At 49.0% G+C, this 13,830-nt stretch overlaps 4 protein-coding genes across 12 annotated transcripts; 2 read left to right on the top strand and 2 right to left on the bottom strand.

Moving 5' to 3' along the window:
- Window positions 1-1,211, bottom strand: pmvk (phosphomevalonate kinase). Of its 2 annotated transcripts, none has more exons than XM_078790760.1 (5): window positions 1,044-1,211; window positions 900-963; window positions 452-604; window positions 246-375; window positions 1-177 (listed from the first exon to the last, which is right to left on the bottom strand). In XM_078790760.1, the coding sequence occupies exons 1-5, from the start codon at window positions 1,121-1,123 to the stop codon at window positions 35-37; spliced, it is 570 nt and encodes a 189-aa protein (XP_078646886.1). In that variant the 5' UTR covers window positions 1,124-1,211; the 3' UTR covers window positions 1-34. The 2 variants fall into 2 exon arrangements, with proteins under 2 accessions (XP_078646886.1, XP_078646887.1); XM_078790761.1 differs by having other exon boundaries at window positions 458-604.
- Window positions 204-3,709, top strand: decr1 (2,4-dienoyl CoA reductase 1, mitochondrial). Of its 7 annotated transcripts, none has more exons than XM_058052928.2 (11): window positions 204-250; window positions 1,559-1,655; window positions 2,041-2,243; window positions 2,313-2,370; window positions 2,494-2,580; window positions 2,669-2,816; window positions 2,908-3,007; window positions 3,069-3,141; window positions 3,207-3,353; window positions 3,434-3,496; window positions 3,563-3,709. In XM_058052928.2, the coding sequence occupies exons 2-11, from the start codon at window positions 1,605-1,607 to the stop codon at window positions 3,623-3,625; spliced, it is 993 nt and encodes a 330-aa protein (XP_057908911.2). In that variant the 5' UTR covers window positions 204-250; window positions 1,559-1,604; the 3' UTR covers window positions 3,626-3,709. The 7 variants fall into 7 exon arrangements, with proteins under 7 accessions (XP_057908911.2, XP_057908913.2, XP_057908916.2 ...); XM_058052930.2 differs by having other exon boundaries at window positions 1,548-1,655; XM_058052933.2 differs by having other exon boundaries at window positions 206-408.
- A 431-nt stretch (window positions 3,710-4,140) lies between these two features.
- On the top strand, window positions 4,141-7,509 carry LOC131105132 (CD82 antigen). Of its 2 annotated transcripts, none has more exons than XM_058052942.2 (8): window positions 4,141-5,135; window positions 5,198-5,276; window positions 5,337-5,449; window positions 5,523-5,597; window positions 5,669-5,764; window positions 5,832-6,032; window positions 6,104-6,187; window positions 6,249-7,509. In XM_058052942.2, the coding sequence occupies exons 1-8, from the start codon at window positions 5,070-5,072 to the stop codon at window positions 6,405-6,407; spliced, it is 873 nt and encodes a 290-aa protein (XP_057908925.2). In that variant the 5' UTR covers window positions 4,141-5,069; the 3' UTR covers window positions 6,408-7,509. The 2 variants fall into 2 exon arrangements, with proteins under 2 accessions (XP_057908925.2, XP_057908924.2); XM_058052941.2 differs by having other exon boundaries at window positions 5,829-6,032.
- Window positions 7,510-7,513: 4 nt separating this feature from the next.
- thbs3a (thrombospondin 3a) lies at window positions 7,514-13,706 on the bottom strand. The gene is made up of 23 exons (XM_058053029.2): window positions 13,554-13,706; window positions 13,108-13,314; window positions 12,755-13,008; window positions 12,541-12,640; window positions 12,420-12,446; window positions 12,271-12,353; window positions 12,142-12,193; window positions 11,917-12,065; window positions 11,696-11,833; window positions 11,531-11,605; window positions 11,304-11,456; window positions 11,120-11,230; window positions 10,935-11,042; window positions 10,716-10,875; window positions 10,514-10,632; window positions 10,399-10,451; window positions 10,137-10,318; window positions 9,890-10,068; window positions 9,781-9,829; window positions 9,500-9,696; window positions 9,201-9,373; window positions 7,822-7,961; window positions 7,514-7,741 (listed from the first exon to the last, which is right to left on the bottom strand). The coding sequence occupies exons 1-23, from the start codon at window positions 13,630-13,632 to the stop codon at window positions 7,677-7,679; spliced, it is 2,853 nt and encodes a 950-aa protein (XP_057909012.2). The 5' UTR covers window positions 13,633-13,706; the 3' UTR covers window positions 7,514-7,676.
- Between the last annotated feature and the right edge of the window lie 124 nt (window positions 13,707-13,830).

Here is a 13,830-nt window from a genome sequence, read left to right as displayed (position 1 = left end):
TCATCTTGATTTTTTTTTTTTATATATCATGAAGTTATCGATCGGCAGCTTGTGCCGCCAGTGCCAGGATGGGCAACAGCTGCTCCTCTAAAGAGGGGGCGTCTGTTTCGTTAGTGATAGTCCAATCAAAATGCACCCCGCTGTCCAGCCCGCACTCAGACTCTGCATCGTCAACACCTGCACAAAAAAAACAGACACAAGTGAGCCATCAGGTGGATGCTCCATGCTTGCTCGGCTCGTCATACCTGAGGTGAAGATCCATCCCCTCCTCTTCCTGGTTTCATCGCTGCTTTCAACTCTGACACATCGAGTCTGTTGAGGAAACCTGGCCCTAAACCACTCTAAGTCGGACAGCCGCCGTGCGTCACTCACCACCTGGCCAATCACAGATCATATTGACACTCCTGTGTGAGTAGCTAGCTCGCTGCTTGCTATGGTGGCGCTGATGTACCCAAACCGGTTGCCAAGCTCCTCTGGTTGCTAGATGACAGAAGAATCCGGGATCTTGCAGTCGTCGAGCTTCACCCCAGCGAATCATATCGGCACGATAGCGCTCCTTGTAGAGGCCGGGACCCAACAGCTGGTCCAGGTCTAGACCGTGTTCCTGCATGAGCAGATCCTTGTTTAGAACAAATACTGATATATACTCAATGATTACAATGAATTACTAACTACTAGTAGTTAAGTTGATCAATTTTGACTGTTAAGGAAGCTTAATACTTAAGAAAGTAAAGGCTTTGTTTTTCATAGATCATTATTTGAATGCACAATTATTATGGAACAAATGGAAAATAACATTTTACCATGTAACTATTTTTATCTAAATCAAAGGAACTCATCTTTTATTTTGAAGAGAAAGACCCAAACACTTCGTGATGTCAGACGTCACATGGGCTCACCTGAGCGTACTGTTGTTTTAAGGGCGCAGATAGACGCACTACGCCGCAAACGTCTCCCCCTAAACTGGAGACCGACGGCGATAACAATATTAATAATAGTAATAACGTTGATATTATAATCATTATATATTAATTTTTGTTTACCGTTCCAAGATCACATCGGTCACGTAATCTTTTCCGGACTTCCGTTTCCCGCTGAATATCACTATCAGTTTTGGTTCCATAGTAAAACCGATCCGATATCATTCACACTCATCAGGTCATCAACTCTTGGTCGGATCGAGCAGCTACGTGCTTTAGGTCCTTTCCGGAAAAATATCGGAAGTGACAAAGGTAACCGGAAGCATTTCAAAGTAAAAGGCCGACCAATTGAATTTGTGTTGGTAGACTCGGTTGTTTGTCGTTCTTATTGGACTTTATCGCACAACGAAAAGCACCAATTGACAAGTGGCTGATTTCTTCGTGGTTTGTGTGTTCTTTGTTTTGGGGGTCTTTATTTCTAAACTCATTTTCATGCCAAGACGGTCAAAAACGCTTTATTTCCTGTAAAACTCTTTCCTTTCGAGCGCCTTCATTTTTCAAAACACACTATTTACTTTAAAAACACTTACTTTAATTAAGAAGTCTACCATTTCTTTTTTAACAAAGTGTTTTCTTAGACAAAACACGACACACTACAAACTGAGCCAAAGGTCACCAGCCAACATGGCGGCAGCAGTTCTTCGAAGGAAACTTTTCAAGACGTCATTTTTTGCGGTGAGTTTGAAGTCTTATCTACTTAAAACCTGTACTTGCACTTTTAATTATACCTTCTTTTAACTTCGGCAGCAATTGGCTTAAAGAACATTTAAAAAAGTCATTAATGAAGAACTGCAGTTCACCTGTATGGCCACAAGATAGAGCTGTAGTACCAATTCGTGAAACAAAACACAAAACTACGGTGGCCGTACGGCACGTGTCCCTCCATTTTCAGAAGGTTCTGGATTGGAAAATTGACTCGGTCCACAAGTGTGGGATCTTTCCAAGCAAATAATATGTTGGCAAATTGTCCATTGCTGTCCCTGCTTGTTTATGTTATGTGTCCGCTGGGGTAGTCTCCATATTACTTTGAATTGATGAATGTTATCATTTTTCTTGGCAGTCATGTTTCCACAGTTCGCCAGCTGTTCTTCAACAGCCCCCTCTTTCTCAGTCACGCTTTTTCCCGCCACAAGAGACACCCATGCTGCCACCCGGTTGCTTCAACGGCCGCGTGGCGTTCATCACGGGTGGCGGAACAGGATTGGGCCGTGCCATGACGACCACCCTGTCACACCTGGGAGCGGAGTGTGTCATTGCTAGCAGGTGAGCTGTTACATGTATGTCACATCCACTTTCGCTTTCAAGTTCCAGTACTGACTCTCTGCTGTACAGGAAGTTGGACGTCCTGCAGCAAACAGCTGATGAGATCAGCAGCCAAACTGGAAACAAGGTACCTGCCACACCTGTGCACATTGTGTACTTCGTAATCGAGTATGCATTTAAAACACTTAAGCGGTGCACGAATGAGACGCAGCAGTGATGTCATTGTTTGATTGTCATGTTGTTGCCTCAGGTTCATGCGGTCCAGCTTGATGTCAGAGATCCTCAGGCTGTAACACGTTGTGTAGACCACATGGAAGGTCTAACAGGCTTACCTGATGTAAAGTCACACAGAAAACAACCAAAAATCAGATCACTTTCATTTGTCATGGTCGCGATGACATCATATCATGTTGCCATCGCTGCAGGTGATTATCAATAATGCAGCGGGAAACTTTGTTTCCCCGTCGGAAAATCTGTCAGCCAATGCCTGGAAGACCATCACAGACATCGTCCTGAATGGCACCGCCTTCACCTCTCTGGAGCTCGCTAAGAGACTCATCAACAAAGGCAAAGGTAGGCGGTTACCATTAGTTACACCCGCTAAGGTCAAAGGTCATTCACTTGTCAGCCCGTGTCCATCAGTGTCTTCATCTTTGTCCATCAGGTGCGTCCTTTCTGGCCATCACCACTATCTATGCCGAGTCAGGATCCGGTTTTGTGGTTCCGAGTGCTTCAGCGAAGGCGGGTGTGGAAGCGCTGTACAAGTGAGTGCAACCTTCCTGTAGACCAGAAGGTTTCCATGGTGATCACATTGGTGTGTGTCAGGTCATTGGCAGCAGAGTGGGGACGCTACGGACTCAGATTCAACATCATCCAGCCCGGACCCATCAGAACTAAGGTACAAGTTCTGGCATGTTCTTGATGTGTTTGTCACATGTTTAGCGCCTATGCTGGTGTCTTTAGGGGGCCTTCAGCCGCTTGGATCCCACAGGAGAATTTGAAGCTGGAATGCTGAGTCGGATTCCAACGGGTCGACTGGGAAAAGCCGGCGAGGTGGCAAACCTGGCGACGTACATGTGCAGCGACTACGCCAGCTGGATGTCTGGAGCGGTGAGTGGCACCCGCTGGTGGATGTAGACCCTGGCGGTCGACCCTGTGAGACTGGATGGAAATGATGTGTTTGTGGTCAGGTGGTCCGCTTCGATGGCGGCGAATATGTGATGATGGCGGGAGAATTTAACGAGCTGCGTAGAGTAAGTGTTGCACTCCAATGTTTCTCTTATCGTGATATAACAATGCTTGTCAATCATCCATATCAGGTCACACCTGATCAGTGGAAACTGATGGAAAAGATGATCAGAAGCACCAAAGGATCCTCATAAGGCGACAATGGACACATCAACTTGATGATGCCATTGCATTTGTCATGGTTTCTAAACGTAGCATTAATAAAAAGTGTACTAACATGTTCTCTGTTATGTAGTATTGCATTTGCAGTAGTGCATGGAAAGAAGTTGCAGTACATTTTGCAGAGATTGATGCATATAGTAGTATGATAACATATATTATGACCTGATAATGTCTGTGTCTACTCAGCTCATGTCTTTTGTCATTTTTTTTATAACACAAACTTTGACTGACCTGTATTAGAAAATAGTGTTCAAAAAGTCAACAAATGTTCATGTTTTAGTTTAAGTGGAAGATATTTAACAAAGGGGCGACGCGGCGGACGAGTGGTTAGCGCGCAGACCTCACAGCTAGGAGACCAGGGTTCAATTCCACCCTCGGCCATCTCTGTTTGGAGTTTGCATGTTCTCCCCGTGCATGCGTGGATTTTCTCCGGGTACTCCGGTTTCCTCCCACATTCCAAAAACATGATAGGTTAATTGGCGACTCCAAATTGTCCAAGACAGCTGGGATAGGCTCCAGCACCCCTCGCGACCCTCATGAGGAAAAAGTGGTAGAAAATGAATGAATGAATATTTAACAAAGTTCAATTAAAGTCCATTACACAATTTACACAAATGTATGAATTAGACGCGGGAAGAAACTCATTCATTCATTCATTTTCTACCGCTTTTTCTCACAAGGGTCGCGGGGGTGCTGGAGCCTATCCCAGCTGTCTTTGGGCGAGAGGCGGGGTACACCCTGGACTGGTCGCCAGCCAATCACAGGGCACATATAGACAAACAACCATTCACACTCACATTCATACCTATGGACAATTTGGAGTCGCCAATTAACCGAGCATGTTTTTGGAATGTGGGAGGAAACCGGAGTACCCGGAGAAAACCCACGCATGCACGGGGAGAACATGCAAACTTTACAGAGATGGCCGAGGGTGGAATCAAACACCAGGTCTCCTAGCTGTGAGGTCTGTGCGCTAACCACTCCCATCCACGGGAAGAAACTGAGTTAATTTAATCCCATGTCTGAAGTCATCTATCTTCTGTGCCACTTGTCCCAACTAAGGTCGCGGGTATGCTGGAGCCTATCCCAGCTGACCCATACAGATGTTGTAATAAAGTTGATAGTATTTGTAGAGGTGTAAAGTTGGCAAACATTTGACATTAGTTGTATTTTTAACCACTTACTGTTTGCTGTGTGTAATTGACTTTTTACATTCTAAGCTGCCTTGGGACATTGCCTTTAAAAGTCATCCTCAGCTGTTGTGTGCTTTTATTGTGGAAAGCACCATTACACCGTTATGACGTACAGTATTTGTGGTCCAAAGTCCATGGAGACAAGAGGTGAAAGATCACAGGCAATGAGGAAGTGGTGTGTGTGAACAGCAGGTAGGTTTTTGAGGACCAGCAACAGATCATCATGAAGTTGGTGGTGAAAGTTGAGCTGGTGAAATTCATCTTCCTGGTGGTGAACGTCTTCTTCCTGGTGAGTCCGACACACTCCCACACTCACAAGCTTCCTTGGTGACCTCTGACCTCCACATACAGGCTCTGGGCGTGAGTGTGGCCGCTTGTGGCCTTTGGATCCTGTTTGACACGACCAGCTTCATTGGAGCCATTTCTTCCGGTAACGTCAACAATCTCGAAGCGCACACTTTGACCTGCTAGCTTGTGTGTGTGTGTTCAGAGGAGCTGCAGATGGTGGGGGTGGGGCTGCTGTTGATTGGCATCGTGGTGATGGTGTCCGGCGTGTTGGCGTGTTTTGGAGCTTGCTGGGAAAAAAGACTTCTTCTACTGACTGTGAGTAAACACTCAATGGTCCTAATGGACCCATGGGCCACCATGCCACATGACCCGCTGTGCTCTGTGCTAGTATGTGTGCTTCCTGCTGTTGCTGATCCTGGGTCAGCTTCTGGTCCTGCTGCTGCTGCTTGTCAACAAACGCCAGGTAGCTTTACACGTGCACACACACACAATAATTGAAAGCCGCACGCCAACGTTTGTGTGTGTTGTGAGCAGATTGAGGAGCACGCTGACGCAGCTGTGGGTCAGATGATAATTCGATATGTTGGCACCGGTCGCCAGGACCAACTCCTGGACAACCTGCAGCGCCACGTCAGTCACTTTATGTTTTGTATTTCCTGACTATATGTCTTCTGAATGCACGCTATTCTGCCAGCAGGAGGCGTGTTGCGGCCTCACAGGCTCATCTGATTGGCTACAGAACTCTTTCATCCAGACGCTCAACCTGAGCGGCATGCACGTGTTTCCTTGTTCCTGTTTCAGCTGGCATCAGCCCACCTTCAAGTCAGCGTGGTGCTCACAAGTGATCAACGCATCACATGTCCACTCCATCAGACCTGGAAACCACACACACGGGCAGGTACGCACACACACACACCTGTTTGAGGTAATGCTAATGAGGCTAACCGTAGGCTGCACTTGGCGTGCCAGGGCTGCAGAGAGAAGCTTCGTGATTGGCTGCAGGCGAACATTGTGACTATGGTGGCCATGGATGTTACCCTCTTGGTCATACAGGTACGTACACACAGTGATACGTTGTGGCTATCAATCGCCATCGTGACGCACTTCTTGTCAGGTTTTGCATTTGGCGTTGACGGCTGAGCTCTACCGGTCCATTGGCCAGAAGAACACCAATGAGATAGAAGCTGTTGACCACGCCCCCCTCAGCAGCAATGTGGAGAACTCTGATATGGACTCCACTGACTCCTCCCACCGGAACCTTGAAACATCTTAAAGTGGACTTATTATGCTCATTTTTTGGCACTTTCTATTGAGCTGTGGACTCCTATTGAGGAACTACACACAATAACCTGTACATCTTCCAGAATCTGCATCTATTCCAGCTGTATTTCCTTGCATTTCCACCCAAGGCTTGCCTCTGGGGACGCCCACTCCGCTGTGATTGGTCCCACTCCCAAGTTCTGCCAAGGATTTCCACACTACTGGTGAACCCCACTTTTTAATTTAGTCTGTATAAGAGTTATACATTTTAGAGCTACTTAAAGTGGTTAGGAGCGACTGGTAGCTCATGGGACCCCAAGAACTCAAAGGGTGGTAATGTAGGTCGAGGACTACTCGTGTTTCAAAAAACCCGGGTCAATCCACCGATTATGGTGGTAAAGGCTATTAGTAACTCCAGACAGGCTTGTAATTTCCGTGTATGAATTCGGAAGACAAGATGGTCCCTGTATGCACACTCCATAATGCTACACAGACAACAGCTTACCCAGTTAGGACACTGATCAAGTAAATTGTTACAACTCGCGCTTCTGACTCTTCAACATGACCAAGTAACGTTGGCGAGGCATCAGGCTTCAGCAAGTTTGGCAGCTTTGCCCATGTTCACAAAACAGTCCTATATTTTGCTCTTGATAGTCAGGAATCTGCGACTCCAACCACTTCTGCCTGACGCTTACAGTATAGTCCTTTATTGTTATTGTAGCTTGAAACCTACAGCTTGTCACTTCTCACAAGGCAAATTGTGAGCTTCTTAACAGTGCTATATGTATTTTGTACATTTTACCTGTATTATCACATATTTTTTATAAATTATTACTGACTTGTGGAGAGATGTTTTCTTTAAGACCATGATCTCTTGACAGCAAAGGCACAAAGCTTACTCTCATTGAACGGCCGGATTGTTGATCTACATAAGCAAGGCATCTCTGCTGGGGTTGGATGCAGAAAGATAATATATGAAACTTTTGCAAAGATCCCGAGTTTTATGGAACAAAAAAGTCATGGTAGTGGTAGACCTCAACTCTGTGATAATATAAGAATTCAACCATCAACCTTATATTTATTGGTGACAGGATTGATTCTTATATTTGGCAATTACTGAGAATAAAACATCTTTGTTGTTGTAGTTGAAGTTTATTCCTTGAAGAACACTTCATGGATTTGCCATCATTTCAGTTTTATTAACATTTGTCCTGTGATTGACAGCTCATCAGTCCAGGATGGCCCCGCCTCCACTCGCCAATGTTGGTACTTATCGCCGGTATCACACGCGCACGTGCATCACGACATGTTGCATGCGATGCGTATGGAAGTCTTCAGGAAGTGTGTCTGAAAGTGAACAAAGCACACGCTAACAACACGCTAACACAGTAACAAGGATGCTTGCTAGCGGGGGTCACAGGTCGTACCGTTACACCTGTAGCGCAGGTTGGACCAGATGATGTTTTCCTGGGAAAAGCACAAGACTCCCAGTCTCCCGCCTCTCATGGTGCTGTCAATCACCACGCCAGAATCGGCGACCATGTCGGCACCCTCATAGAGACGAACTCTGAAGTGGTGCACAACACACACGTGTCAGGGCACAGGTGGAAACGCTAACCTAATGGAGCCCACTGAGGGGCATGCGCACATAAAGTGGCCCATCTAGGGGTGCTCCCACCCAACGTAGCCCACCTGGGGGCAAGCTCACCTAATGTGGCCCATCTAGGGGTGCTCCCACCCAACGTAGCCCACCTGGGGGGTACGCTCACCTAATGTGGCCCATCGAGGGGTGCTCCCACCCAATGTAGCCCACCCGGGGGCACGCTCACATAATGTGGCCCACCTAGGGGTGCTCCCACCCAATGTAGCTCACCTGGGGGCGCTCTCATTTAAAGCAGTCACCTGGAGATGCTCTCATCTAATGTGGCCCATAGGGGTGTTTCCACCTAATGTAGCCCACCTGGGGGGCGCTCTCGTTTAAAGTAGCCACCTCGGTGTGCTCCCACCTAATGTAGCCCACCTGGGGGGTGCTTTCATTTAAAGTAGCCACCTGGGGGCGCTCTCACCTACAGTAGCACAACCTTGGGGTGCCCCCACCTAATGTAGCCCACCTGGGGGCGCTCATTTAAAGTAGCCACCTGGGGATGCTCTCACCTACAGTAGCACACCTTGGGGTGCCCCTACCTGGGGGCGCTCTCATTTAAAGTAGTCACCTGGGGATGCTCTCACCTACAAGTGCACACCTTGGGGTGCCACCACCTAATGTAGCCCACCTGGTGGTACTCATTTAAAGTAGCCAACTGGGGATGCTCTCACCTACAGTAGCACACCTTGGGGTGCCCCCACCTAATGTAGCCCACCCGGGGACGCTCTCGTTTAAAATAGCCACCTGGGGGACACCGGTGTCACACTTATAATGTAGCCCACCTGGGGGCGCTCTCATTTAAAGCAGTCACCTGGAGATGCTCTCACCTAATGTGGCCCGTAGGGGTGTTTCCACCTAATGTAGCCCACCTGGGGGGCACTCTCGTTTAAAGTAGCCACCTAGAGGTGTTCCCACCTAATGTAGCCCACTTGGGGGCGCTCTCATTTAAAGCGGCCACCTGGGGATGCTCTCACCTACAGTAGCATACCTTGAGGTGCCCCCACCAAATGTAGCCCACCCGGGGGCGCTCTCTTTTAAAGTAGCCACCCGGGGGGACACCGGTGTCACACTTATGATGTAGCCCACCTGGGGGCGCTCTCATTTAAAGTAGCCACTTTGGGGTGTTCCCACCTAATGTGGCCCATCTCGGGGCACTCTCACCTGATGTAGCCCACTTGGGGGCGGTGGCTGAGTTGCCAGCGATACGACGTCTTATCTTTCCAGCCAGCGTTCCTCGGATCCTTCCAAAGCAGTGTGGCCTCGCCACTTGTGTCCCCTGTGTGCCACAGTGCATTCCTCAAGAACTGACCCGGTCCAGTCCGAGACTTCACTGCCTGACACACACACACACACACACACACAGTCACGTTTACCACTAACAGAAGAGACACATTCTGTACAATATGACCATTTTTACCATGAAAGACACATGAGAACATGACAGCAGAGAGTATGATGACCTTGAGGTGCAGGGCGGCTTGGGCGAGGGCATGGAAGGGCGTGGACTGCCAATATTCTTGCTCCGTCTGCTTCCACATGACGGCATAGAAACTAGACGAGTCCTGGTAGGCAAAGACGAATCCAGCGTAGTCATCGTCCGTCACTGTATTGACGTGGAACGTTCCCTCAAAGTCCACGCCGTTGAACGCCGTGTAGCCTGTGGAAACACACACACACCAGCACAAAAGGTTCTGCTCTGGGGTGTTTTTCATTAAAGGAGGGTGGCCCAAAGTCTACGTACCGACGGCAAGACCTGGATCACTGTTCATGGTCTGGACAATCTCCATTCCCTGTGCATGTAATTAGGGGTTAGAGGTCAAGCTGGCTCGACGGGTCATTGTTGGGTTCACCTGATTCAGAACCACCCAGTTGGGGTCAACTTGGGCGTCGCCTTCTGGGTCCAAGATGACTGTTTGATAAGCCCGGAAGTCTGTCAGCGTCACCTCAGAGCTCTCAGGACAAGCGTCAATCACATCCAGGACGGCGTCATTGTCAAAGTCGTCCTCGCACACGTCCCCTACGCCGTTGACTGAGGTCATAGGTCACGGAGACAAGTCAGGAAGAGACATGAAGACATGTCAATGAGGACGTGTTTACCATCGGAATCTTTCTGGTTTGGGTTAACAATGAGACGACAATTGTCACGGCCGTCAAGGACGCCGTCATTGTCGTCATCGTGGTCACAGTCGTCGCCGAGGCCGTCGTTGTCTGAATCCAATTGGGAGCTGTTTGGAATGTCAGGACAATTGTCTCTGTTGTCTTGGTGACCGTCTCCGTCCCTGCACACACATAAAGCATGTTTGCAGATTGAAGATGTTTTTCTGGGTACCATGACAACACGTTTGTGTGTGTGTCATACGTGTCCTGGTTTGTGTCACAGATGTCTCCCACTAAGTCGTTATCGATGTCTGTCTAAAAAAAATAAAATAGACTGAAGTACAACACCATACAATATTGTGTGTGTGTGTGTGTACTTGTGTAGGGTTGCTGAGTTCAGGACAAGTGTCGCACGCATCTCCGACTCCATCTCGATCTCGGTCCGTCAGCATGGGATTGGGAACCTTTGGACAATTGTCAAGGACGTTTGGTATTCCTACACATACACACACACACACATGATCTAGCTCAGTTAGGTCATGTGATCTGATCTCTAGTAAGCTCCCACAACTATAGTACCGTCTCCGTCTATGTCAAGGTCACACGCGTCTCCTCGAGCGTTCCCATCCGTGTCCTTCTGCTCGCTGTTGGCCACGTTAGGACAATTGTCACACGCGTCCCCAAAAGAGTCGCTGTCGGAATTCTGCTGGTCTTTGTTGGGAACCAGACGGCAGTTGTCCTGTCGGAGAAAGAACATGTCAGGTGACCCTGTGGCTCACAGTAAACGCTCTTGCTCACCTCCACATTTTTTATGCCATCCCCATCCGCATCCTCGTCGCATTGATCGCCAATCCCGTCATTGTCAGCGTCCTCCTGACCCGAGTTTGGAGTGGAAATGCAATTGTCCTGAAAGACGACGACACGTGGTGGCGGCGATGACTTCCTGGTTATGTATGACATGTGACATGATGATAAAGACTGACCTGTTTGCAGTGTTTGTTGTTGTCCATGCAGGGCAGCGAACGGTCAGGATAACCATCGATGTCCGTGTCCACACCGCACGTGTTCCCGTTCCCTGCCCAGCCCACGTTACACTGCACACACACACACACACACACACACACATATTAGCATGTGATAAAGAAATAGTTTGAAAATGATACTAACCTTGCAGGAGACGTCTCCATTCCACTCAATGATGCAGTGGGCATTGGTGTCACAGGGGTTAAAGGTCAACGTGGCGCATGAATTGCGGGGGAAGCATCCTGCGGTCTGGTTACCAAGGAAACCAGGTTTACACCCCCCGCACTTGAATGAACCCTGTTAGAGAGACAGAGGATCAACATGCAACCTTGATTAAAAAAATGGAGGGGCGGGGCCTGACATTAACTCACCACTGTGTTGGTGCACACCGAGTTTGGCGTGCAGGCGTCGGGTAGATCCACACACTCATCCATATCTACACACTCCTGGAACACACACACACACACACACACACACAGTCCATTAGAATGACTGCTTTCAGTGCAGTGCAATTTCCATGTGTGTATGTGTAAGACCTGCTTGTGTGTCTTTGCATAGTCAAGTCCGATGCCAGCCATTGGCGCCCCCCACAGGCCAGGAGGACACGGAAGACAGCTGAAGCCGCCCACCGTGTTGACACAGGCATCAGGAGAGAAACACGGGTACGCTTCACACTGGCCAGTAAGTATGACATCACATGGTCATGTTTACGTGATTCACACACATATAGGTAATATGTGCGAGGGCGTGGGCTGACCTCGTCCACTTCACCACAGTGTGTGCCGTTGCCGCTAGTGCCGGCAGGGCAGGGTCCGCAGGTGTATCCGGGAAAGTTCGGGCTTTCGGTGCAGGCCACACCCTTGTGACAAGGGTTGGGGGAGCAGTGTGAGCGTGGCTCGTGGAAACCTGCAGACACATGGCAGGTCACATGGTCTTCAATCAGGTCCTCAAATGGCACATAGGAAGATGAGCGATGACTCACCACAAACTTGACATTCCAAGACGGTGTTCCTCATCAGCGACATCTCCTTCACCTGGACAGCACCTAGATGTCACATGACTGTGTGTGTGTGTGTGTGTGTGTGTGTGTGTGCGCGTGAGTGTGTGTCACCTGTTCCTTGATGTCCTGTCGTAGCTCTCCAAGGATCTGATTGAAGATGACCAGCTGACCAATCAGAGCTTTGGCATGATCAGCTGATGGGAAGCAAATGATATGAGTAATCAAAGTGATTGATGATTGATGATTGACATCACACTCACCCAGGATGGCGTGGATGTCCCCGCCCACTGCAAACATAAACGGCTGATTAAAATGGCGAAAGGTGGTTTGAAAGCCATGTGTAGCCTGTAAGGAGGTGTGGCTACTGTCATGTGAGCTCACCTAAGTTATGGGAGGAGTCACCTTGAAAGGGACAGTCAATCAGGACACCGGCTTCGGCCACGCTGCCCCCTAGAGCCACTTGTAGCGACACCACTGCGCCCTGACGCCACCGACGAGGATGCACAAACACTTTTTGTCACATGGTGTCATTAATATTCACAAAGGGAGCTTGCACCAGATTGGCTGGTGTGTACAGGGGCGGGGCTAAACCAACCTGCAAGCGAGCATACGCCTTCTGTCCGTGTCGAATCTCCACCATCTCGGCATCCCGCGGAAGAGGCACGGGATGCGGCACGCCCTGAACCGAGTCGGCCAATCGGCAGTCGACGTAAAGTTCTGCCATCATGCTGTCCCGTTGAAGGCCGCCCAGCCGCAGGATGATGGAGTGGCTCCGCCCATCGGCCAGGTTGGCGTTCTGCAAGTTGACTGTGTGGACTTTCCCGTCTGGTCGCGTGTAACGAAGCAACACTAGATGCAAACAAGGAAGTAAACAAAAAGTGGTCAAAATAAAGGGTAGGTGTGTCTGGAGGCGGGGCCATACAGAGTAGAGGCGGGGCTTGCGCTCACCTTTGCTGATCTTTCCCATGACGGCCACCTCCAAGTACTTCCTGTTGTCCTGTTTGCTGTACACGCCCAGTAGAACGCCTCCCATCTTGGGTGGCAGACGGAAAGTGGACACCATGTAGACGTCACTGAGCGCGCTCAGACCACGAGACAGCTTCTCCACTGCGGTGATGCTCTTCTTGGAGTCTTGAAGACTCATCACATCAATCACTGGAGGACACAAGAGTTTGGCTGCTGGTTACTATGGCAACAGTAAGTTTTCAGCTTCTACAAAAGTGGTGATGAATGATGATGAAATGTTTTATGATAAAGGTCATAGGTCAAGGTGGGCGATGTTTTCCAAGTACCTTTGACCCCTCCACGTTTCTGCTAATAAGGCGTGACGTCAATTTCCGAGCTCAAAGAAGGTCAAGACTACAGAAAAAATAACGAAGACTATTCTGCGTTACCTTGCTGGTCCGGCAGCTCCGCCGCTGTCCAAAGCATCGTGATTGACAGCAGAAACGTGATGATCGTTGGGGACCTCATCACGCCCTCAGAAGCAGTCGTGGACCGGCAGTCTGCTGGCTGGTGAGAAGCAGAAGACGTCCAAGAAGCAGCGGAAGACGAGAAAGTCAAGAAAGTCCCAGTAGCTCCGTGCGCGGGCACACCGAGGCGAGCGTGCGGAAAATGTGACGTCACGGCGACCGATGTGATTTGACACTTTCGGGAAAGGAGGAAAACTAC

This window comes from Doryrhamphus excisus, linkage group LG5, assembly GCF_037039965.1.
Source record: "Doryrhamphus excisus strain RoL-2023G ecotype Guam linkage group LG5, RoL_Dexc_Guam_v1.1, whole genome shotgun sequence".
Taxonomy (NCBI): Eukaryota; Metazoa; Chordata; class Actinopteri; order Syngnathiformes; family Syngnathidae; genus Doryrhamphus; species Doryrhamphus excisus.
Note: the sequence above shows the minus strand (reverse complement) of the source record. Positions and strands in the feature narration are given on the sequence as shown.

Excerpts from the sequence above, each read along its gene's own strand:
- pmvk (XM_078790760.1), bottom strand. The coding sequence starts at position 1,123 with ATGGAACCAAAACTGATAGTGATATTCAGCGGGAAACGGAAGTCCGGA. Across the intron at positions 964-1,043 it reads ACCGATGTGATCTTGGAACG|TTTAGGGGGAGACGTTTGCG; the intron begins GTAAACAAAAAT and ends GTCGGTCTCCAG. Across the intron at positions 376-451 it reads GAGCTTGGCAACCGGTTTGG|GTGGTGAGTGACGCACGGCG; the intron begins GTACATCAGCGC and ends GTGATTGGCCAG.
- thbs3a (XM_058053029.2), bottom strand. The coding sequence starts at position 13,632 with ATGAGGTCCCCAACGATCATCACGTTTCTGCTGTCAATCACGATGCTT. Across the intron at positions 10,876-10,934 it reads ATGGCATAAAAAATGTGGAG|GACAACTGCCGTCTGGTTCC; the intron begins GTGAGCAAGAGC and ends TTTCTCCGACAG. Across the intron at positions 9,830-9,889 it reads ACTGGGTGGTTCTGAATCAG|GGAATGGAGATTGTCCAGAC; the intron begins GTGAACCCAACA and ends TTACATGCACAG.
- decr1 (XM_058052930.2), top strand. The coding sequence starts at position 224 with ATGCTTGCTCGGCTCGTCATACCTGAG. Across the intron at positions 2,244-2,312 it reads GAGTGTGTCATTGCTAGCAG|GAAGTTGGACGTCCTGCAGC; the intron begins GTGAGCTGTTAC and ends TCTGCTGTACAG. Across the intron at positions 3,497-3,562 it reads AATTTAACGAGCTGCGTAGA|GTCACACCTGATCAGTGGAA; the intron begins GTAAGTGTTGCA and ends CATCCATATCAG.
- LOC131105132 (XM_058052941.2), top strand. The coding sequence starts at position 5,070 with ATGAAGTTGGTGGTGAAAGTTGAGCTGGTGAAATTCATCTTCCTGGTG. Across the intron at positions 5,598-5,668 it reads TGCTTGTCAACAAACGCCAG|ATTGAGGAGCACGCTGACGC; the intron begins GTAGCTTTACAC and ends TGTTGTGAGCAG. Across the intron at positions 6,188-6,248 it reads TTACCCTCTTGGTCATACAG|GTTTTGCATTTGGCGTTGAC; the intron begins GTACGTACACAC and ends ACTTCTTGTCAG.